At 36.2% G+C, this 16397-nt stretch overlaps 1 protein-coding gene across 2 annotated transcripts in view; it reads left to right on the top strand.

The window, feature by feature from the left end:
- The first annotated feature begins 10292 nt into the window (after positions 1–10292).
- LOC106882483 (uncharacterized) overlaps positions 10293–16397 on the top strand; it is a 51816-nt gene continuing 45711 nt past the window's right edge. The window contains exons 1-3 of one of the 2 annotated variants that reach the window (XM_089355101.1): positions 10293–10587; positions 11353–12182; positions 13414–13473. In XM_089355101.1, the coding sequence (XP_089211227.1) occupies positions 11686–12182; positions 13414–13473 (557 nt within the window). In that variant the 5' untranslated portion in view covers positions 10293–10587; positions 11353–11685. Of the gene's footprint in view, positions 10588–11352; positions 12183–13413; positions 13474–16397 lie in introns of those variants that run through there. The other variant, XM_089355100.1, reaches the window with a different exon arrangement.

The following is a 16397-nucleotide window of genomic DNA, read 5'->3' as shown; positions in this document are numbered from 1 at the left end:
GATACTGGATTATTCGGGCACAACTGCTTTCATAATTTATCTTTTTATATTTTTTAGTCTTCTTCCATTTTAAAATATTTTTATCTCTTTACAGCATATTTTTTTATTTTAGTAGCTTTATTTTCAAAAGTAATTTTGATTAGTTTTTATTTTTATTTTGTATATTGAGAAATGTTAAAATTTATGCTTTTCTTTGAATTTTCTTTTCATTGTCAATGAAATGGGATGTATTTTGTGAATAAAAACTTTAAATTGTTCGGCACTGTATTTCACACCAACCCATGTTAGCATGGAAAGCAGACGTTAAACGATGATGATGACATGGTGATGAATCTAGCAATGATATTTTGGCATGTGATATAATTACTTGACACCAATCACGACATATTACTAATTTTAACTGGAAATTTCTATTTTAAAAGTTAGCTAGTGGGGATAGGATAGTACTTATAATCTTTGTTAGACCACTTTAGCTGGTAAGGTTGGTGCAGCCTATATCCAGCCTGAACGTCTGTGAACAGGTGAATGCCTGCAGGAATAACGTGGGCAGTGAGGGTACCATAGTTCAGAATGCTTGAAACAACGAAATCTGCTAAAGCATCCAAGGATTACTAGATATGGTATACTGGTGTCATTGTTTATTCCTGGTTTTGCATCTCCATGCACTAAATCTCTAGTGTCACTACATGTTCCCGTCAACAACAGGTCAGCTCTATTTTCCATATCTTTTCCAATATTTGTATGAATATTTCTGGCTTTAATTCTCGGTGTTTTACTGTCACATAAGAGATGGTTTGCTGTTGCCTTTCTCTGGAATTAAATTTCTATGAATTGGGTCTTTTTTTAGAGTTTCAAGTGTTATAGACATCAGCAATAACACAGTACTGAATACATATATATATCAACATAACAGAAGAGGATGTAATATCAGCCATTGATGAGATAAGATCAAACTCAGCAACAGGCCCAGAGGGACTACCAGCTGTTCTTTTAAAGACATGTAAACAAGCTCTTGGAAAGCCACTGCAGATCCTCTTCCACAGTTTCCTTGCATGTGGTAAACTTCCCAGCATGCTAAAAGAGCAGAAGCTAAAAGCTACAGGCCTATCTCTCTGACCTCACATGTTAGCTAAACAATGGAACACAATGTCAGAAAAAGGCTGATCACATTCCTAGAAGAAAACAACCTTCTCACAAACACGCAACATGGCTTCTGTCCAGGGAGGAGCTGCTGCACCACTTTGACTGGTTACTGAAGCAACAGCTAAACCAGTCAGCTGTAGACGTGATATACCTCGACTTTGCCAAGGTTTTCAACAAGGTTGTTCATGGCATATGTCACAAGCTGCGAAACCTTGGTATTACCAAAAAACTAGGAGCATGGGGATCTTTTTGGTTTGATGAGCAACACTTGTTTTCTTAACGAAACACTTTCAAACTTGGGATACTGGTAGAATGTGTCATATAAAACATCTTTTTCTCTTAGCCTTCTTAACAAAAATGAGTTCTTAATAAGTTATTTCATGTTAAAGTTGTCGTATTTGTGTAATTTCAACCAATCACTGACGTCTATTGAGGTGAAAACAATTACTGCTGTAAGAATGTAAACAACATATTCTAACGGTGTTATGGGATCTTTTCCCTTGAATAAAATTAGTGCCATTGTTTGTCAACAACAACTATCGGCGGTACTGTTATTTATAACATCGTTCGTGCGTTTGGGTTAGGGTTCAGGTTTTAGGGTTAGGGTTAGAGTTGGGGTTAGGGTTATGGTTATGAGTGAGGTTATGGCAAAAATAATCATAACCTTAACCGTAACCCTAAAACTAACTTTTAACTCTAAAACCGGAACCCTAACCCTAAAACCCTAAAGCTAAAACCAGTACAAACGCACGAACAATGTTATAAATAACAGTACCGCCGATAGTTGTTGACAAACAATGGCACTAATTTTATTCAAGGGAAAAGATCCCATAACACCGTTAGACTATGTTGTTTACATTCTTACGGCAGTAATTGTTTTCACCTCAATAGACGTCAGTGATTGGTTGAAATTACCGAAATACGACAACTTTTTACATGAAATAACTTCGAATACAAAAATTTTTATCTGTTCTATAACACAAAATATACAAGTATACGAAGTTTGAAAGTGTTTCGGTACCCAAAAACACTACATAAAACATATGTATTTTTTCCATAACGGATTTGATCCTAAAAGTGAATCCAAAGCTATTTTGGAACTTGTTATATCAGTATCTAAAACAATGGCACCATTTGCCAATTTATATTGGTAAATGACTACAGAAATGCTATTTTTATATTTTTTTTTTATCGATGCCTATGACAAAATGAACTTACCAATATTTAGATACCTCACTCATTGATTCATCACAATATTTCATTATTCTTAATCGTTATTCAACTTTGGAACAACAGAGCCTAAAAACAGCAAGATACCCAGATAGTGGGACATTTTTGTGCTAACTAGAATTGAACCCAATTAACTTGGTTTTTGTATTTGTCTCCTACCTTTTTTGAACTAACCAGCTGTATAAATGTAAACACAATTCCTTCTTCTTCTTTTCTTCCTTCTTTCTTTCCTTCTCTTTTCCATTGACACTCCTTTCAGATACACAGGCACACACACACACACACACACACACAAACACACACACAAACACACATACACACTCTCCCACTGGACAATGATGCCAACTCTTTGAAAAACAACTTTCTTCCAAACAATGCCACCTGGTTTTGCCATTTTAAAAGGCCAAGAATAAACTTGTCATTGAAAGAACTGACCTGCTGTAAACACAATTTTCTTCTTTCTTCTTTCCTTCTCTTTCCCATTGACACACCTTTCAGATACACAGGCACACACACACACACACACACACACACAAACACACTCTCTCTCTCTCACTTTTCCCTCCATTCCTCACCCTCTCTTACTATCCTATATATCTCTCTCCACCCCTACACATTCAATAATACTATAAAAAGAGATATCCTCTGAAGTGAAATCATATTTTGAAGAACCTACAAGAATAGGTGCACACACTAATATTTATAAAACTCGGTCATAATGTCTTACGTTTAAGATGATTCCCATGCATTCCCTGAAGAGAAGGTTACAATTTTAATATCACAAATTCCTATGGATCACATAGGTTGTAATCCTTTGAAACATATGTAGGAATAAAGTATGCAATTATAACATGCGTTTTCTCCATTCCTTAAATTTTTAAATATACTCAAATACCCAAAATTTCAAGGAGTTCCTGCCTTAAAAACAGGAACTACACCACAGTTATTTTGTGTTCTTTGCTACATTGGTTTCTATTAACCCATTTATTCTATCCGAAGAATTTTTATTCATTAAGATAGAAGAAATACATATAATTAAATATATACATGTATATATGTGTATAAATATACATATATGTATATATATACATATGCATATATGTATATAAGTATATATATATATACATGTATATATGTATATATATATATATATATATATATATATATATACATGTATATATGTATATATGTATATATACATGTATATATGTATATATATATATACATGTATATATACATGTATATATGTATATATATACATGTATATATGTATATATATATGTATATATATGTATATATATATGTATATATATGTCTATATATATATGTGTATATATATATATGTATATATATATACATGTATATATGTATATGTATATATGTGTGTGTGTATATATATATATATATGTATGTATATGTATATATGTGTGTATATATATTCATGTATCATCATCATCATCATCATCATCGTTTAACGTCCGCTTTCCATGCTAGCATGGGTTGGACGATTTGACTGAGGACTGGTGAAACCAGATGGCTACACCAGGCTCCAATCTGATTTGGCAGAGTTTCTACAGCTGGATGCCCTTCCTAACGCCAACCACTCCGAGAGTGTAGTGGGTGCTTTTACGTGCCACCGGCACGAAGGCCAGTCAGGCAGTACTGGCAACGGCCACGCTCAAAATGGTGTATTTTACGTGCCACCCGCACAAGAGCCAGTCCAGGGGCACTGGCAACAATCTCGCTCAAAAGTCCTTACACATGCCACGGGCACAAGTGCCAGAAAGGCGACGCTGGGCACAGGTGCCATCCCGATTTCGCTTTCGCTTGCCCCAACAGGTCTTCGCAAGCAGAGTTTCGTGTCCAATGAAGGAGACGACGTTGGCATGTGTGCTAGTCGTCAAATTTAGTTCGATTTCGATTTCACTTGCCTCAACAGGTCTTCGCAAGCGGAGTTTAGTGTCCAAAGTAGGAAGGTACGCATCCTGGCAGAGGCCTTGGATTTAGGTCTCACTTGGTTTGCCGGGTCTTCTCACGCACAGCATATTTCCAAAAGTCTCGGTCAGAAGTCATCGCCTCGGTCAGGCCCAATGTTCGAAGGTCTTGCCTCACCACATCATCCCAGGTCTTCCTGGGCCTACCTCTCCCACAGGTTCCCTCAACTGCTAGGGTGTGGCACTTTTTCACACAGCTATCCTTGTCCATTCTCGCCACATGACCATACCCCTTCCTGTTCACCATTTATTTATTTATTTATTTAGTCCTTTACCATTGTATTGGAATGGGTTTAAAGCTGGTGACAAAAAAAAAAACAGGTGCGGAGTGGGAGGGGTCATCACTGAAAGTCATTTTGCTTTCTTTCTCTCTTCCCCTTTTTCCTTTATTCCCACTTTCTTTTTTTTTTTTTTACTCCTCTTTGAGATGTATTTAGTGTACAAAATGTACTTTCTCCCCTTCCAAACATTCAATATTCGAAGGAATTTTTTGATGTAGTTCTGCATGATCCATTCCAATACAATGGTAAAGGATTAAATAAATAAAGGGTGAATAAAAAGGGGATACCCCTTTTCTCTCTCTCCTTCTACCTATCTGTCTGACTATCTATTTATCTTTCTGTCTATCTATCAGCCTATCCGCCTACCTATATTTCTATCTATCCATCTCCATTGTCATGGAACCTCACCCAAAGAAACAAAAACATTGTTCTCTTCTTAACAAAACCCCCCAAAAAACATGTTTTATATAAATGAACAAGTTGTTTGTACATTCACAAAATTTTATTTGACAAAGGGAAGTGCTAATAATAATGAAGTAATAAAAAGATTTTTTTTCCAAAATTTTAACGACTTTTTTTTCAATATATATATATATACACACACACACACACATATGTGTGTGTGTGTGTATGTGAAAATTCCCTAGCCTTTGGTAAAAGAAAACACAGCTTCCTCTCATATTTATGTGTGTATATATGTTACTTTAAAACATTCCGTATTTCATACCTATTTTCCGGTCCATTCATCCCATTTGTTTAACTCTGGTAGCACCAGCTACTGCCAAGTTTTATATACACTCTCCCTGATTCCATATCTTGGTTAGATAAAAATTGTACAGCTGAGATTCATTTGCATCTTTTCTACACGTGCACACGTGTGTATGTGAGTGTGTATAATGTTTGCACTGATGACCATTCCACCCAACAGTTCTTGGCCTTGGGCATTCTATCACCCCTGTATGCTCCACCGCTCACCTCCAGAGGGAGCAAGAACCTATTTTCCCTCTCCAAACTTATAGTCCTTTCATCTCAAATTCTCCTAGCCACTATTCCTAACATTCTTTCTCCCCACCCGCCTCCTGACATACACACACACCCTATTATACTATCTCGCCAAGACATACATGCCCCATATATATCTCCCCTCTGTCCGCGTGCACACCCCCACATACATATCGCTATTCTCTCACTTTACTGTCTCCCTGAAACATTCACAATCACGTGTCATACTGACTCGCATGTAAATGCTCACCTGTGCTGGAACGTATACACGCCAACATACACCCGTTTTCTGTCATTCACACACCTTCCTTCTCCCCGCCATTCTTACTTTGCTTGTCAACTGTATTTTACACCACGGCCAGCCTTACTGCACCCAACACATTCCCTGTATATGCTGTTAACAGACACACATGCACGCACTCATTCCTAACGATTCAGTTAAATTAATTTAATAACTAGAGTCAGTTATGTAATTATTATCTGGTTGGCAATGTTTCAAGCGAGTTATCGAAACAATTTCAGAAAAATGAAAATTTTTATCTATCAATGAGATCGAGTTTTCTGTTCTTCTTTATGCATGCATGGTGGCTGTCAACTCATAGACGAGTATCACTAATAAATAATCTTATCCTAGTTGTTAAATACCATGGCTGTCAGCAATTCCCGTGCTAAAATTTCAGTTGCAAAACACAGCTAAGACTCACCTACAAAGCTAAATAGTCTAGAAACCAGCAAGAGCCAGATCTTCGGCTTTGCAATGAGCGAGTGTTATTTGGGGATTTCCTTCTAGAAAGATGTCTAAACAAAAACTAGGAGTGGGGGATTTGTCACTCCGGTCTATTGAATGACCGCTGACTACTCAGTTCATCTGCTCTTTGGCAGGTTTTGTTTTGTTTTGTATTTTTTCCTGCATAGTGTCCAACGGAAAACATCCTCCTTACCAACCAAGCTTGGTAGGTTTGCCGATGACCCGACCATGCAACAGGTTGTATATATGTACGTGTGTGTGTGTGTGTTTAATTAAAGCGTCAATTATTACCTTATTGCAAGTTTTATTCATTTGTAACGTACTCCCATTCTGATGAAATCCACTACAATATTGCCATGCTTTCCATTGAAAACCATCGCTATAAATCATTAACGTAAAACAGTAAAAAGCATTTCGTTTCCAAACAGAAACTACAGTTCACTCATTTAATAACTGTTACTCTCTGTACATGTTAATAGCATTTATACACCATTTGCAAATAGATCATACCTCCTGTCTCGTATAAACCACTACTTTGGAAGTAAATGCATTTCTGGTACTACTAAAGCAGCGCGAACCCGAACGCGCAGTCGCGCGTCCGCGCTAGCTAGTCTTGAGTGGTCGATCCTAACCCTAACCCTGTCCCTAACCCTAACCCGCGTGTGCAAATGAATACGTGTTTAGGGTTAGGGTTAGGATCGACCACTCAAGACTAGCTAGCGCGTTCGGGTCCGCGCTGCTTTAGTAGTACCTGCATTTCTAATTGTTTAAATTTCCTTTTTTCTTAAGTATTAAGGTTATCGACTGGATTGATCTTGCAATAGCTATTAATGTCCTTTACTTTATGAGTTCAAATCTCACTAAGGTCAATTTTTTGCCTTCCCCGCTTCAGGGGTCAATAACATAAATACCAGTCAAGAACTGGTTCGACTTAATCAAATAATCCGTCCGCCACCTTGAATTTATGGCCTTATACCAGCGACCAGCTAGCAGAATTGTTAGCGTGTTGGGAAAAATGCTTAGCTGTATTTCTTTGGCTCTTTTCTGTCTCACTTCAAATTTTTGCCTTTTATTCTTTTGGAGTCGATAAAATACGGCTAACATGCAGTTTACCGTCGTAAAAAAAAATGTGCAAGAAAATTGCTATAGAAACCGGAAGTGATGACGTCCCATAATTTTACGTAAACGATGTCACATAACTAATGGAGAGAAGACATAATGTAAACAAATTATCACTAGTTCCATATTGACATCTACATTTCTTCTTAGAAAGCCCTTCCGTAGTGTCTGTATGGATGCTGTCATCATTTGGATCAACAAAATTGAGTGAATGGTTGACAAATTCTTGAGTGTAAAAGTTACCGAAGCCCACACATTAGATATCAAACAGGTCCTGGCAATATCCAATGCTTTATAATGGGGCCTAAATGCTTCGCGCATGCGATCGGGGACTTCCATCGAGCAACATTTTCTTGTACCCCTTTCTACTCCACTAAACACCAAATACCTTTCATTCCACTCTCCTCTGATATTTCCGATGCATATATTTGGATTCGTCTATTTCCACGGTAATGGGACATCCAGCATCATCCAATCCACCACAGTATTGCAATTCAATTGTAATTCAAAAGTCATTTCGTTCTGCGGATAGTCTCTTACCCACATATACATTGGTTGAGTTATCAGTAGAATCAAATGGTTCTATTTAAAAATGGAATTGGCTCGTATAGTTCCAGTGAACCCACAAAAACAACACCACCGTTTTGTGCCAAAACTTGAAACGTTTGGCAGCGAGCTGGCAGAATCGTTAGCTCGTTGGACGAAATGCTTAAGGACATTTTTTCTGGCTTGGCTGAGTTCAAAATCCGCCGAGGTCGACGTTGCCTTTTATTTTGGGATCGATAAAATAAGCACCAATCCATCATTCTTGTGCCAAAATTAGAAAAATTGTTAATTTCATGGTTAGAATTTTGTTTCATTAAAACAGGAGGTTTGGCGGGGGTATCGAGCATGCACTCAACCCCTCTTATTTTATTTCTTCGGATTCTAATTTTGTACATCATCAAAAATAAATTTTTTAAAAAACAGCATTTCAAAATTTCAATATTATCCCCCCCCCCACTCCTTTTTTTTTTTTTTTCAAAATTTTTGACGTTCTACGTAGCAAAATACGGAGATCTTGATTCTAAAAGAAAAAAAATTCCCACCTTGTCATACATCCACACTAATATTTCGAATGTTTTTAATGCATTCGCTCATTTGCGAATGCGTAAATGATTTTCCAGCCAGCGCATGAAATGTACTTAATGTGGTCTCTCTGCATGCTAAAAATAACAGCCAAATCTATGCATCCCTTTTGGTTTGCAAATAAACGAACGAAAACAGCCTGAGGGGAATTGGAATTATGAAATGCTGTTTATTTATTTATTTATTTTTGCAAAATCAGAGTCTCCTTTGTGGAAAACATTGGAATTGAGGGTGGTGGGGAGAAAAGCCGGAAAGGGTGGGTTGCATGCCTGACAACTCCGCCAAACGTCTTTTTATGTTTTCTTTTCTCTGTCCACGTATATTGTAATTGGTTGTAATTTTGGAGTCGAAAATAGAGGCATTGAATAAGAAAATTGAAAGAACAAAAGCTTGAAGGAAATGTTTTCATGTTCGTGAGGTCATATAAAACGATCTTTTCAACCCGAATAAAGGTACCCCACAAGTACGTAGGAAGGAATACATATGTGTACCTCTCACCGACTTTATTTTCTCATAACTTTCTAAAAACTTTGTATTTTCTTATGAAATTTTCTGCAAATACCGTTCAGATAGTGTAGATTATAATTATATTGAAATCTGTTGTGAAATGTTTTTTTGAAGAGGGTGGTTGTGAAGTTCCATATAATTCGGGTGGCTGTGGAGTTTCGTATAATTCGCGAGTCTTCTGTTTTCTCATAACTTTCAGAAAAATGGATAATTTTAAATGAAATTTTCTGCAAATACTCTTCAGGGGATGTAGATTATGATTATATATCGGAATTTAATGTAAAGTGAGAAAACAAAATTGGTGGACGTGCATTATTTTTCACAATCTTTTTTTCACGTTTCACTTCGTAGTTGGGTACATATGTGCATAGTAAACCTCCCCCCCCCATCCACATTAAATTCCGATATAATCGTGATCTACACCATCTGAAACGTATTTGTTGAAGATTTCATTAAAAAACATTCATTTTTCTAAAAATCATGAGGTAACAAATTCGGGGTGGGGCACTCTTGTATAGGTATGCCCGTAGGAATTGAAGCGTGTTCAGTCGAGTGACATTATGTGTGTGTGTGTGTGATTCAGCCATGACAACTCCTTGTTCTTCGTCTTTCGCCCTCTTCTGGTCAATCAAAACAACAATAATAGTGTCGAGCTACTTTTAACGAGAGGTTGATTTTTCTATTTTTATTGATCGTGATGATATTGGTTATATTTATAAACGTAGTAATTCGTCAGCTTTCTCTCTCTCTCTCTCTCTCACATATACACGTGCACATCCATATTCTCTTCTCGCGCGCGCCTAATCACGTATACACATATACACAAATTACGTTCATATCCATATCCACACACACACACACTTGTTTTCCATTGTTCATATTTCTATCAGCTTGTTCTTTAGCTGCATATTTGTCCTGGTCCATCAGGCTCACGACTAAAACCGATACATAGGCCAAAAAACAGTTGAAAAACACTGTGCTAGAATATATTAAGAATGAATGCTAACCAGTCGGCGTGTATGCACATATGCAGTGTTTTTTCCTTCTTTTCTTTTACTGCTAGAACACTACCTTACCACCTTCAAAGATACAAGTCAATTATATTGCTTTCAAAATTTGGCACAAGACCAGCAATTTTGTGGTTGGGGTGGGGGAGGGGTAAATCGATTACATCGACCCCCAGTGTTCAACTGATGCTCATTTTATCGACCCCGAAAGGATGTAAGCCAAAGTCATTCTTGGCCGAATTTGAACTCAGAACATCAAGATAGACAAAATGCTACTAAGCATTTTGTCCAGTATGCTAATGGTTCTACCTGCTCACCACATTATATAAGTCAATTATATTACGTGATTGATACCTGTTTTATCAGGCTTGAAATGATGTGAAAGCAAAATTTGAACTCAGAACATGGACATAACCAAGTGTTACTAGGTATTTTGTCTGATGCAATATCACTTCTGCTATCCACATATACTCTTTTACTTGTTTCAGTCTTTTGACTGTGGCCATGCTGGAGCACCGCCTTTAGTCAAGCAAATCAACCCCTGGACTTATTCTTTGGAAGTCTAGTACTTATTCTATCGGTCTCTTATGCTGAACCGCTAAGTTACGGGGACGTAAACACACAAGCATCGGTTGTCAAGCGATGGTGGGGGGACAGACACACATACATATATATATATATATATATATACATACATACGACAGGCTTCTTTCAGTTTCCGTCTACCAAATCAAATCACAAGGCTTTGGTCGGCCCGAGGCTATAGTAGAAGACATTTGCCCAAGATGCCATGCAGTGGGACTGAACCCGTAACCATGTGGTTGGTAAGCAAGCTACTTACCACACAGCCACTCTTATGCCTATATGTATATAAAACATATATATATATACATTTTTTTCATTTATATATATATATATAATACATGTTGTTTATATTATATATATATATATATATATATATATATATATAATACATGTTGTTTACATTATATATATATATATATATATATATATATATATATATATAATACATGTTGTTTACATTATATATATATATATATATATATATATATAATACATGTTGTTTACATTTGTTTCCATAAAATACATCTGTACATACATATTTGTTTGTTTACACTTGTTTCTATAAGCAATTTTCCTAAAATTTCTGTCATTTTAAAAATATTTTCCAGAGTTCAAGATCCTGGTAATTTAAGTCTGGAGGATTTGGTTTACAAGGATCAGAAAAATAGACAACCAAAAGAACAAAACCAGCATTATGAAAGAACCTCAAGTAGGATGCTGTTGAATGGCATCAGTACTAATCCTAGCCTTCTCAAACAGAAGATATGTAAGAGAATTTATTACACCACAGATAATAAGTCTGTTGGTGTTGAAATTCCAAGCATCAGTTAAGTAAACCAGGTAGCTAAAAATGCTACTGCCTCTTTAAATCAAACTGTCTATTGGTCTTAATAACTTCCACTAAAAATAAGTTTCACAAAGAATCCACTGCCGGGATAATAATGGCAGCCTCACTCTCATTGCCATCTCGTCCGGCGACAAGAAACTGTAAAATAAATATGAATAAAAGCGCTGTAAATGTAAAAATGAATGGCTCTCCTCATAAAACTCCTCATAAAACTCCTCATACCACTTCTACACCAGCAAAGGTCCAAATTTCCAAGAAGACTATTGTTCAAAATGGTTTTCTTCGGAATGGATTTGTATCACCACTGCTCCCAAAGAATGAAACAAGACTATCACCGGTCAAACAAAAAGCACTCCCTCGCAAGAGGAAGAGATCTCAAAGGACAAAAAAAGTGATGGATACATCAAAAAGACTTTCTACATGTTCAACACCTAGAAGAAGAACTAGAAGGAAAATTCTCAAAGCTAGGCATGAGAGAACTGCAGTGAATAAACTAGGTTCTGAGAAGAAAAGCATTACAATGTCATTGAAAAAGAAGTTGTCTAAAACTAACTCTATTAGTCCAGCCACACAGTTCAGGACAAAAATGAAGTAAGTGTTTATTGTTTTCCTTTCTGAGATAGTTTTGCTACAGTCATACAAGAGTTTATCTTATGCATCATCATCATCCATGCTGACATTAGTTGGATGGTTTGACAGTATCTCATGGATCTGAGAATCAGGCTCCCATTTCTACTTTGGCATGGTTTCTATGGTTGGATACACTTAGTAATGCTGATCACTTTACAGAATGTACTAAGTAGTTTCTTTTTTTTTTGTGTGTGTGACACCAACACCATTGAGGTCACCACACAGTCTCAGATCCCTTTTCACTGAGTAGTGCTGCAACAAAAGGCAGCCTTATGCTAGGCAATGAAGCTTTAAACTACGAAAGGGGTTACAACAGAATGGGTTTCTTGTTGTAGAGGAGCTACTTGGCTAATCAGATTATAGCAGAATCGTTAGCATGACAGGCGATGTGCTTAGCAGTATTTTGTCTGCCACTACATTCTGAGTTCAAATTCAAAATTTCAGGCCTTGTGGGTATAGTAGAAAGGATCATAGAAGAGTGGGTGAGAGTAACCGAGGTAGGTAGAGCTAGAAAATGAAATTAAATAGAGGTGATAAGGTTTCAGGGTAAATGAGACAAAAGGACAGGGAATGAGGGTGGATAGAAATTGAAAGAGTGTACAGTGATATCTCACTTTATGAAGACCTGCTTTACGAGACTGTGGGTTTATGAGTTTTATTTTTCAGCTCACTTTTGTATGATGAACTTAAATTTTTCAAGCACAAGATCCAACCTTATATGAAGGTTGATGCCTGTAAAAGAAAAGACGATATTGCATAGGGCTGCAATTCTAGTGGAAGTACTTAGTATGGGATCTAAGATCGAGGCACATTATGTTGATGAGAAGAAGTGCATTAGGTGAGCTTGGACAAAGGTGGTACAAACAATGCTAATTGCGGAATTGAGGAACACAGAAGTTATTATAGAAATAGAAGAAAGAGACAGAGAAAAGATATAACATAAAAATAGGTTTCTGGTTATAATTTCACTGTTAATGTTCATGAGAAAGATTTGAATGAATGCCACAACATCCTATTTAATATTTTCTTGTGAATCTGAAGCTTTGCACCTATGTAAGAAATTAATATTTTATGTCACTAAATCCTTTGAGAAACACTGAGTCATATTTGTATTCAGTAGATCCAAATCCTTGTGCTTGTGTAACAACTAAATTCCATTGTTCTTATTGTTTTTCTGTTTCATCTCTTGCAGCTCCAACCTGAGGGTGAGCAAATCAATTTCCAAGGTTCAGTCTACTTCAGGGAATAAAGTGTAAGTATCTATTGTTTAAGAAATATATATATATATATATATTAACAATAATAATTACTCCAATAATTTAACACACGCAAATGATGGCAATAATCATTTAGGTATTAATATAGGTAGTATGTACAATATTATGAATCACAACAATATCTGTAACAATAATAAGATTAGCATCTCGGAATTAAATCCTAATAGAATTAAGTTTTTAAGTGCGAATAGAAGGACCAAGAATGTGGTTTATCAATGCAAGGTAATGTCTCATTTTACGTAGGTAGCTCATCGACGCAGGTCTCCAAGAGAATATTGAATCATTATACGTCATTTAGGGATAGGAATAAAGCTAGCACCACCGGCCTAAGTAAATTTATTTGGGAACTGAAAGATTGCAATAAGCAATTCTCTTTGGAATGGTCTATACTGGCTACCTCAGTTCCCTACGACAAAGGTAGGGATTTTTGTCCTCTTTGTAACTTGGAGCTTTTCCATATTCTGTTCTTTAAGAATCGCCTAGTTAACCAAATAACACAGAGGGCGTATCGTTGTCAGCACTACAAGAGGCATACCTTCATTTATTATCGTTGACTCCATCATTCCAACTAGGTTAGGTTTTAAGCATTATTATTATTATTATCATTATTATTATTATTATTATTATTATTATTATTATTATATATATATATATACACTCTCTGAGTGGTTGGCGTTAGGAAGGGCATCCAGCTGTAGAAACTCTGCCAAATTAGATTGGAGCCTGGTGTTGCCATCTGGTTTCACCAGTCCTCAGTCAAATCGTCCAACCCATGCTAGCATGGAAAGCGGACGTTAAACGATGATGATGATGATGATGATACACGTGTGCACACACACACACACCTTCATATATATGTATATACTGGGTTGGCAAGAAAGTAATTTCAGTTTTTTAGTATGAAATAAAAGTCATTTTTTTCATACAAGGAATGAACTTTAATCACTTATATATTTTCCATTTTGTTTGGTGACCATTTGCTATCTCTCTGGTAACTTCATGATTCCGCACTCATAGAACTTCTGGTCCTTATCAGGGTTTTTTTTTATACTTCTTTTATTTTTCAAAATTAAGATAAAGTTCTTTTTTAATCTAAAATATACTCTCCTTCATTTTCTACAAAGCTCTTCCATCTATCTGGTAGACTTGCAAAGCCTCTCTTCCAAAATTCACTTGTCTGTAACGAAAATACTCTTCCACTACTGTTCTGACCTCGTCTACAGAATTTGTATTTTTTCTGCCCAAATGATTTTGATAATCAGATAGGGCGAATTTGGTGGGTGGGGCATCATTTCCCATTCAAACTGCTCCAGCATTTGGAATGTCATCCTCAACTGTATGTGGCCGAGCATTATCCTGATGAAAGAACACCTTTTGTCTTGAAGCCAAAGATGGTTGTTTTTCTTCTAACACTGACTTGAATGACTGGTTGAATGACCAAATCCAAGCTTCTCTGCTAGTTCTTCAACAGTTACAATGGGATTTTGTTCCACTAGGGTTTGCAGGAAGTCCTCGTTGAGCTCTACAGATCTTCTAGGATGAGGCTCGTCTTCTAGGCTGTAGTTTCTGGCTTAGAATTTCTGGAACCACAGTTGAGACTGGCTTAGGCTTGTTATCCAATCCCCATATACTGCATTTAATATTCCTCACACTTTCCATTGAATTGTTGCCTTTATTGAACTCATAAAGCAAAATATGCCAAATGTGCTCCTTTGTCACTTCCATTATAGTTTTGAAAAAATAACTGTTAAAATTGAACTGCTCTCTTCAAAACTTGTACTAAGAATAAGGACAATGTAAAATTATACCTGCTTTTATAGCAAGTTGATGCAGTAGTTTATCCCATCCTCCTCCAACTTTTAGTTCATGCAATTGAAAAAAACCGCATTACTTATGGGATGACCAATATATATATTGGGTAGAGAGAGAGACAGCTATGCAAATAAAAGAAACTGCTTGGGTTTGATATAGAAAATATATATACATGTAAAGAGAGAGAAAGCAAAGACTGAAACTTTTCAGACAATAAGTATTCATCCAATGTTTATTTGCTTCCATTACTGGTTGCATATTCTGGTGAACTACATCTGCCAACATCTGAGCCCCCAGAAACAGCTGTTATACTTATAACATCATACCTTCTCCCCTTTAATTTCCTCTGTTGTTTGTAATTGGTGTAAGTTTGCTCTATTAACATATAAATATATATTTATACTTGAACATTCATCGTCTGAAAATTTTCAGTCTTTGCTTTCGACATGTATAAATGTATATATATTTTGTATATCAAACCCAGGCAGTTTTATTTGCTTATTCCCATAACTATCTCCATGTCTGCTCACCTAGGTTCCCCTTATACCTACTCTTTAGTCCACAGACTGGTAAAGATATCAGAGTGTAAGTTCAAATTATCTGAGCGCTATGAAGTGTTTTCCACATTGAGAATCTCTGGATCTCATCTGTTGATTCTCTCTCTCTCTCTCTCTCTCTCTCTCTCTCTCTCTCTCTCTATATATATATATATATATATATATATATATATATATATATATATATATATATACTGTTGTGTCTGGGGAGAGTCATTTTCTTATTGTGCCTTAAAATTTAACACACTCACCGGTAAAATTTCCACTTAATTTTCTTTTTATTTTCCTAAAATAAGTGGAAATTTTACCGGTGAGTGTATTAAATTTTAAGGCACAATAAGAAAATGACTCTCCCCAGACACAACAGAATGTGCTTCAACACACGAAATCACATAAAAAACCTTGCAAACCAAATCCAAAAACGAAATATATATATATATATATATATATCATCATCATCATCGTTTAACATTCACTTTCCATACTGGCATGGGTTGGATGGTTTGACATAGCTGGCCAGCTGAGAGCTG

The sequence above is a fragment of the Octopus bimaculoides genome, chromosome 7 (assembly GCF_046866305.1).
Source record: "Octopus bimaculoides isolate indiv1 chromosome 7, ASM4686630v1, whole genome shotgun sequence".
NCBI lineage: Eukaryota > Metazoa > Mollusca > Cephalopoda > Octopoda > Octopodidae > Octopus > Octopus bimaculoides.
The sequence above is the reverse complement of the archived record's forward strand: the minus strand, read 5'-3'. Positions and strand labels throughout refer to the sequence as shown.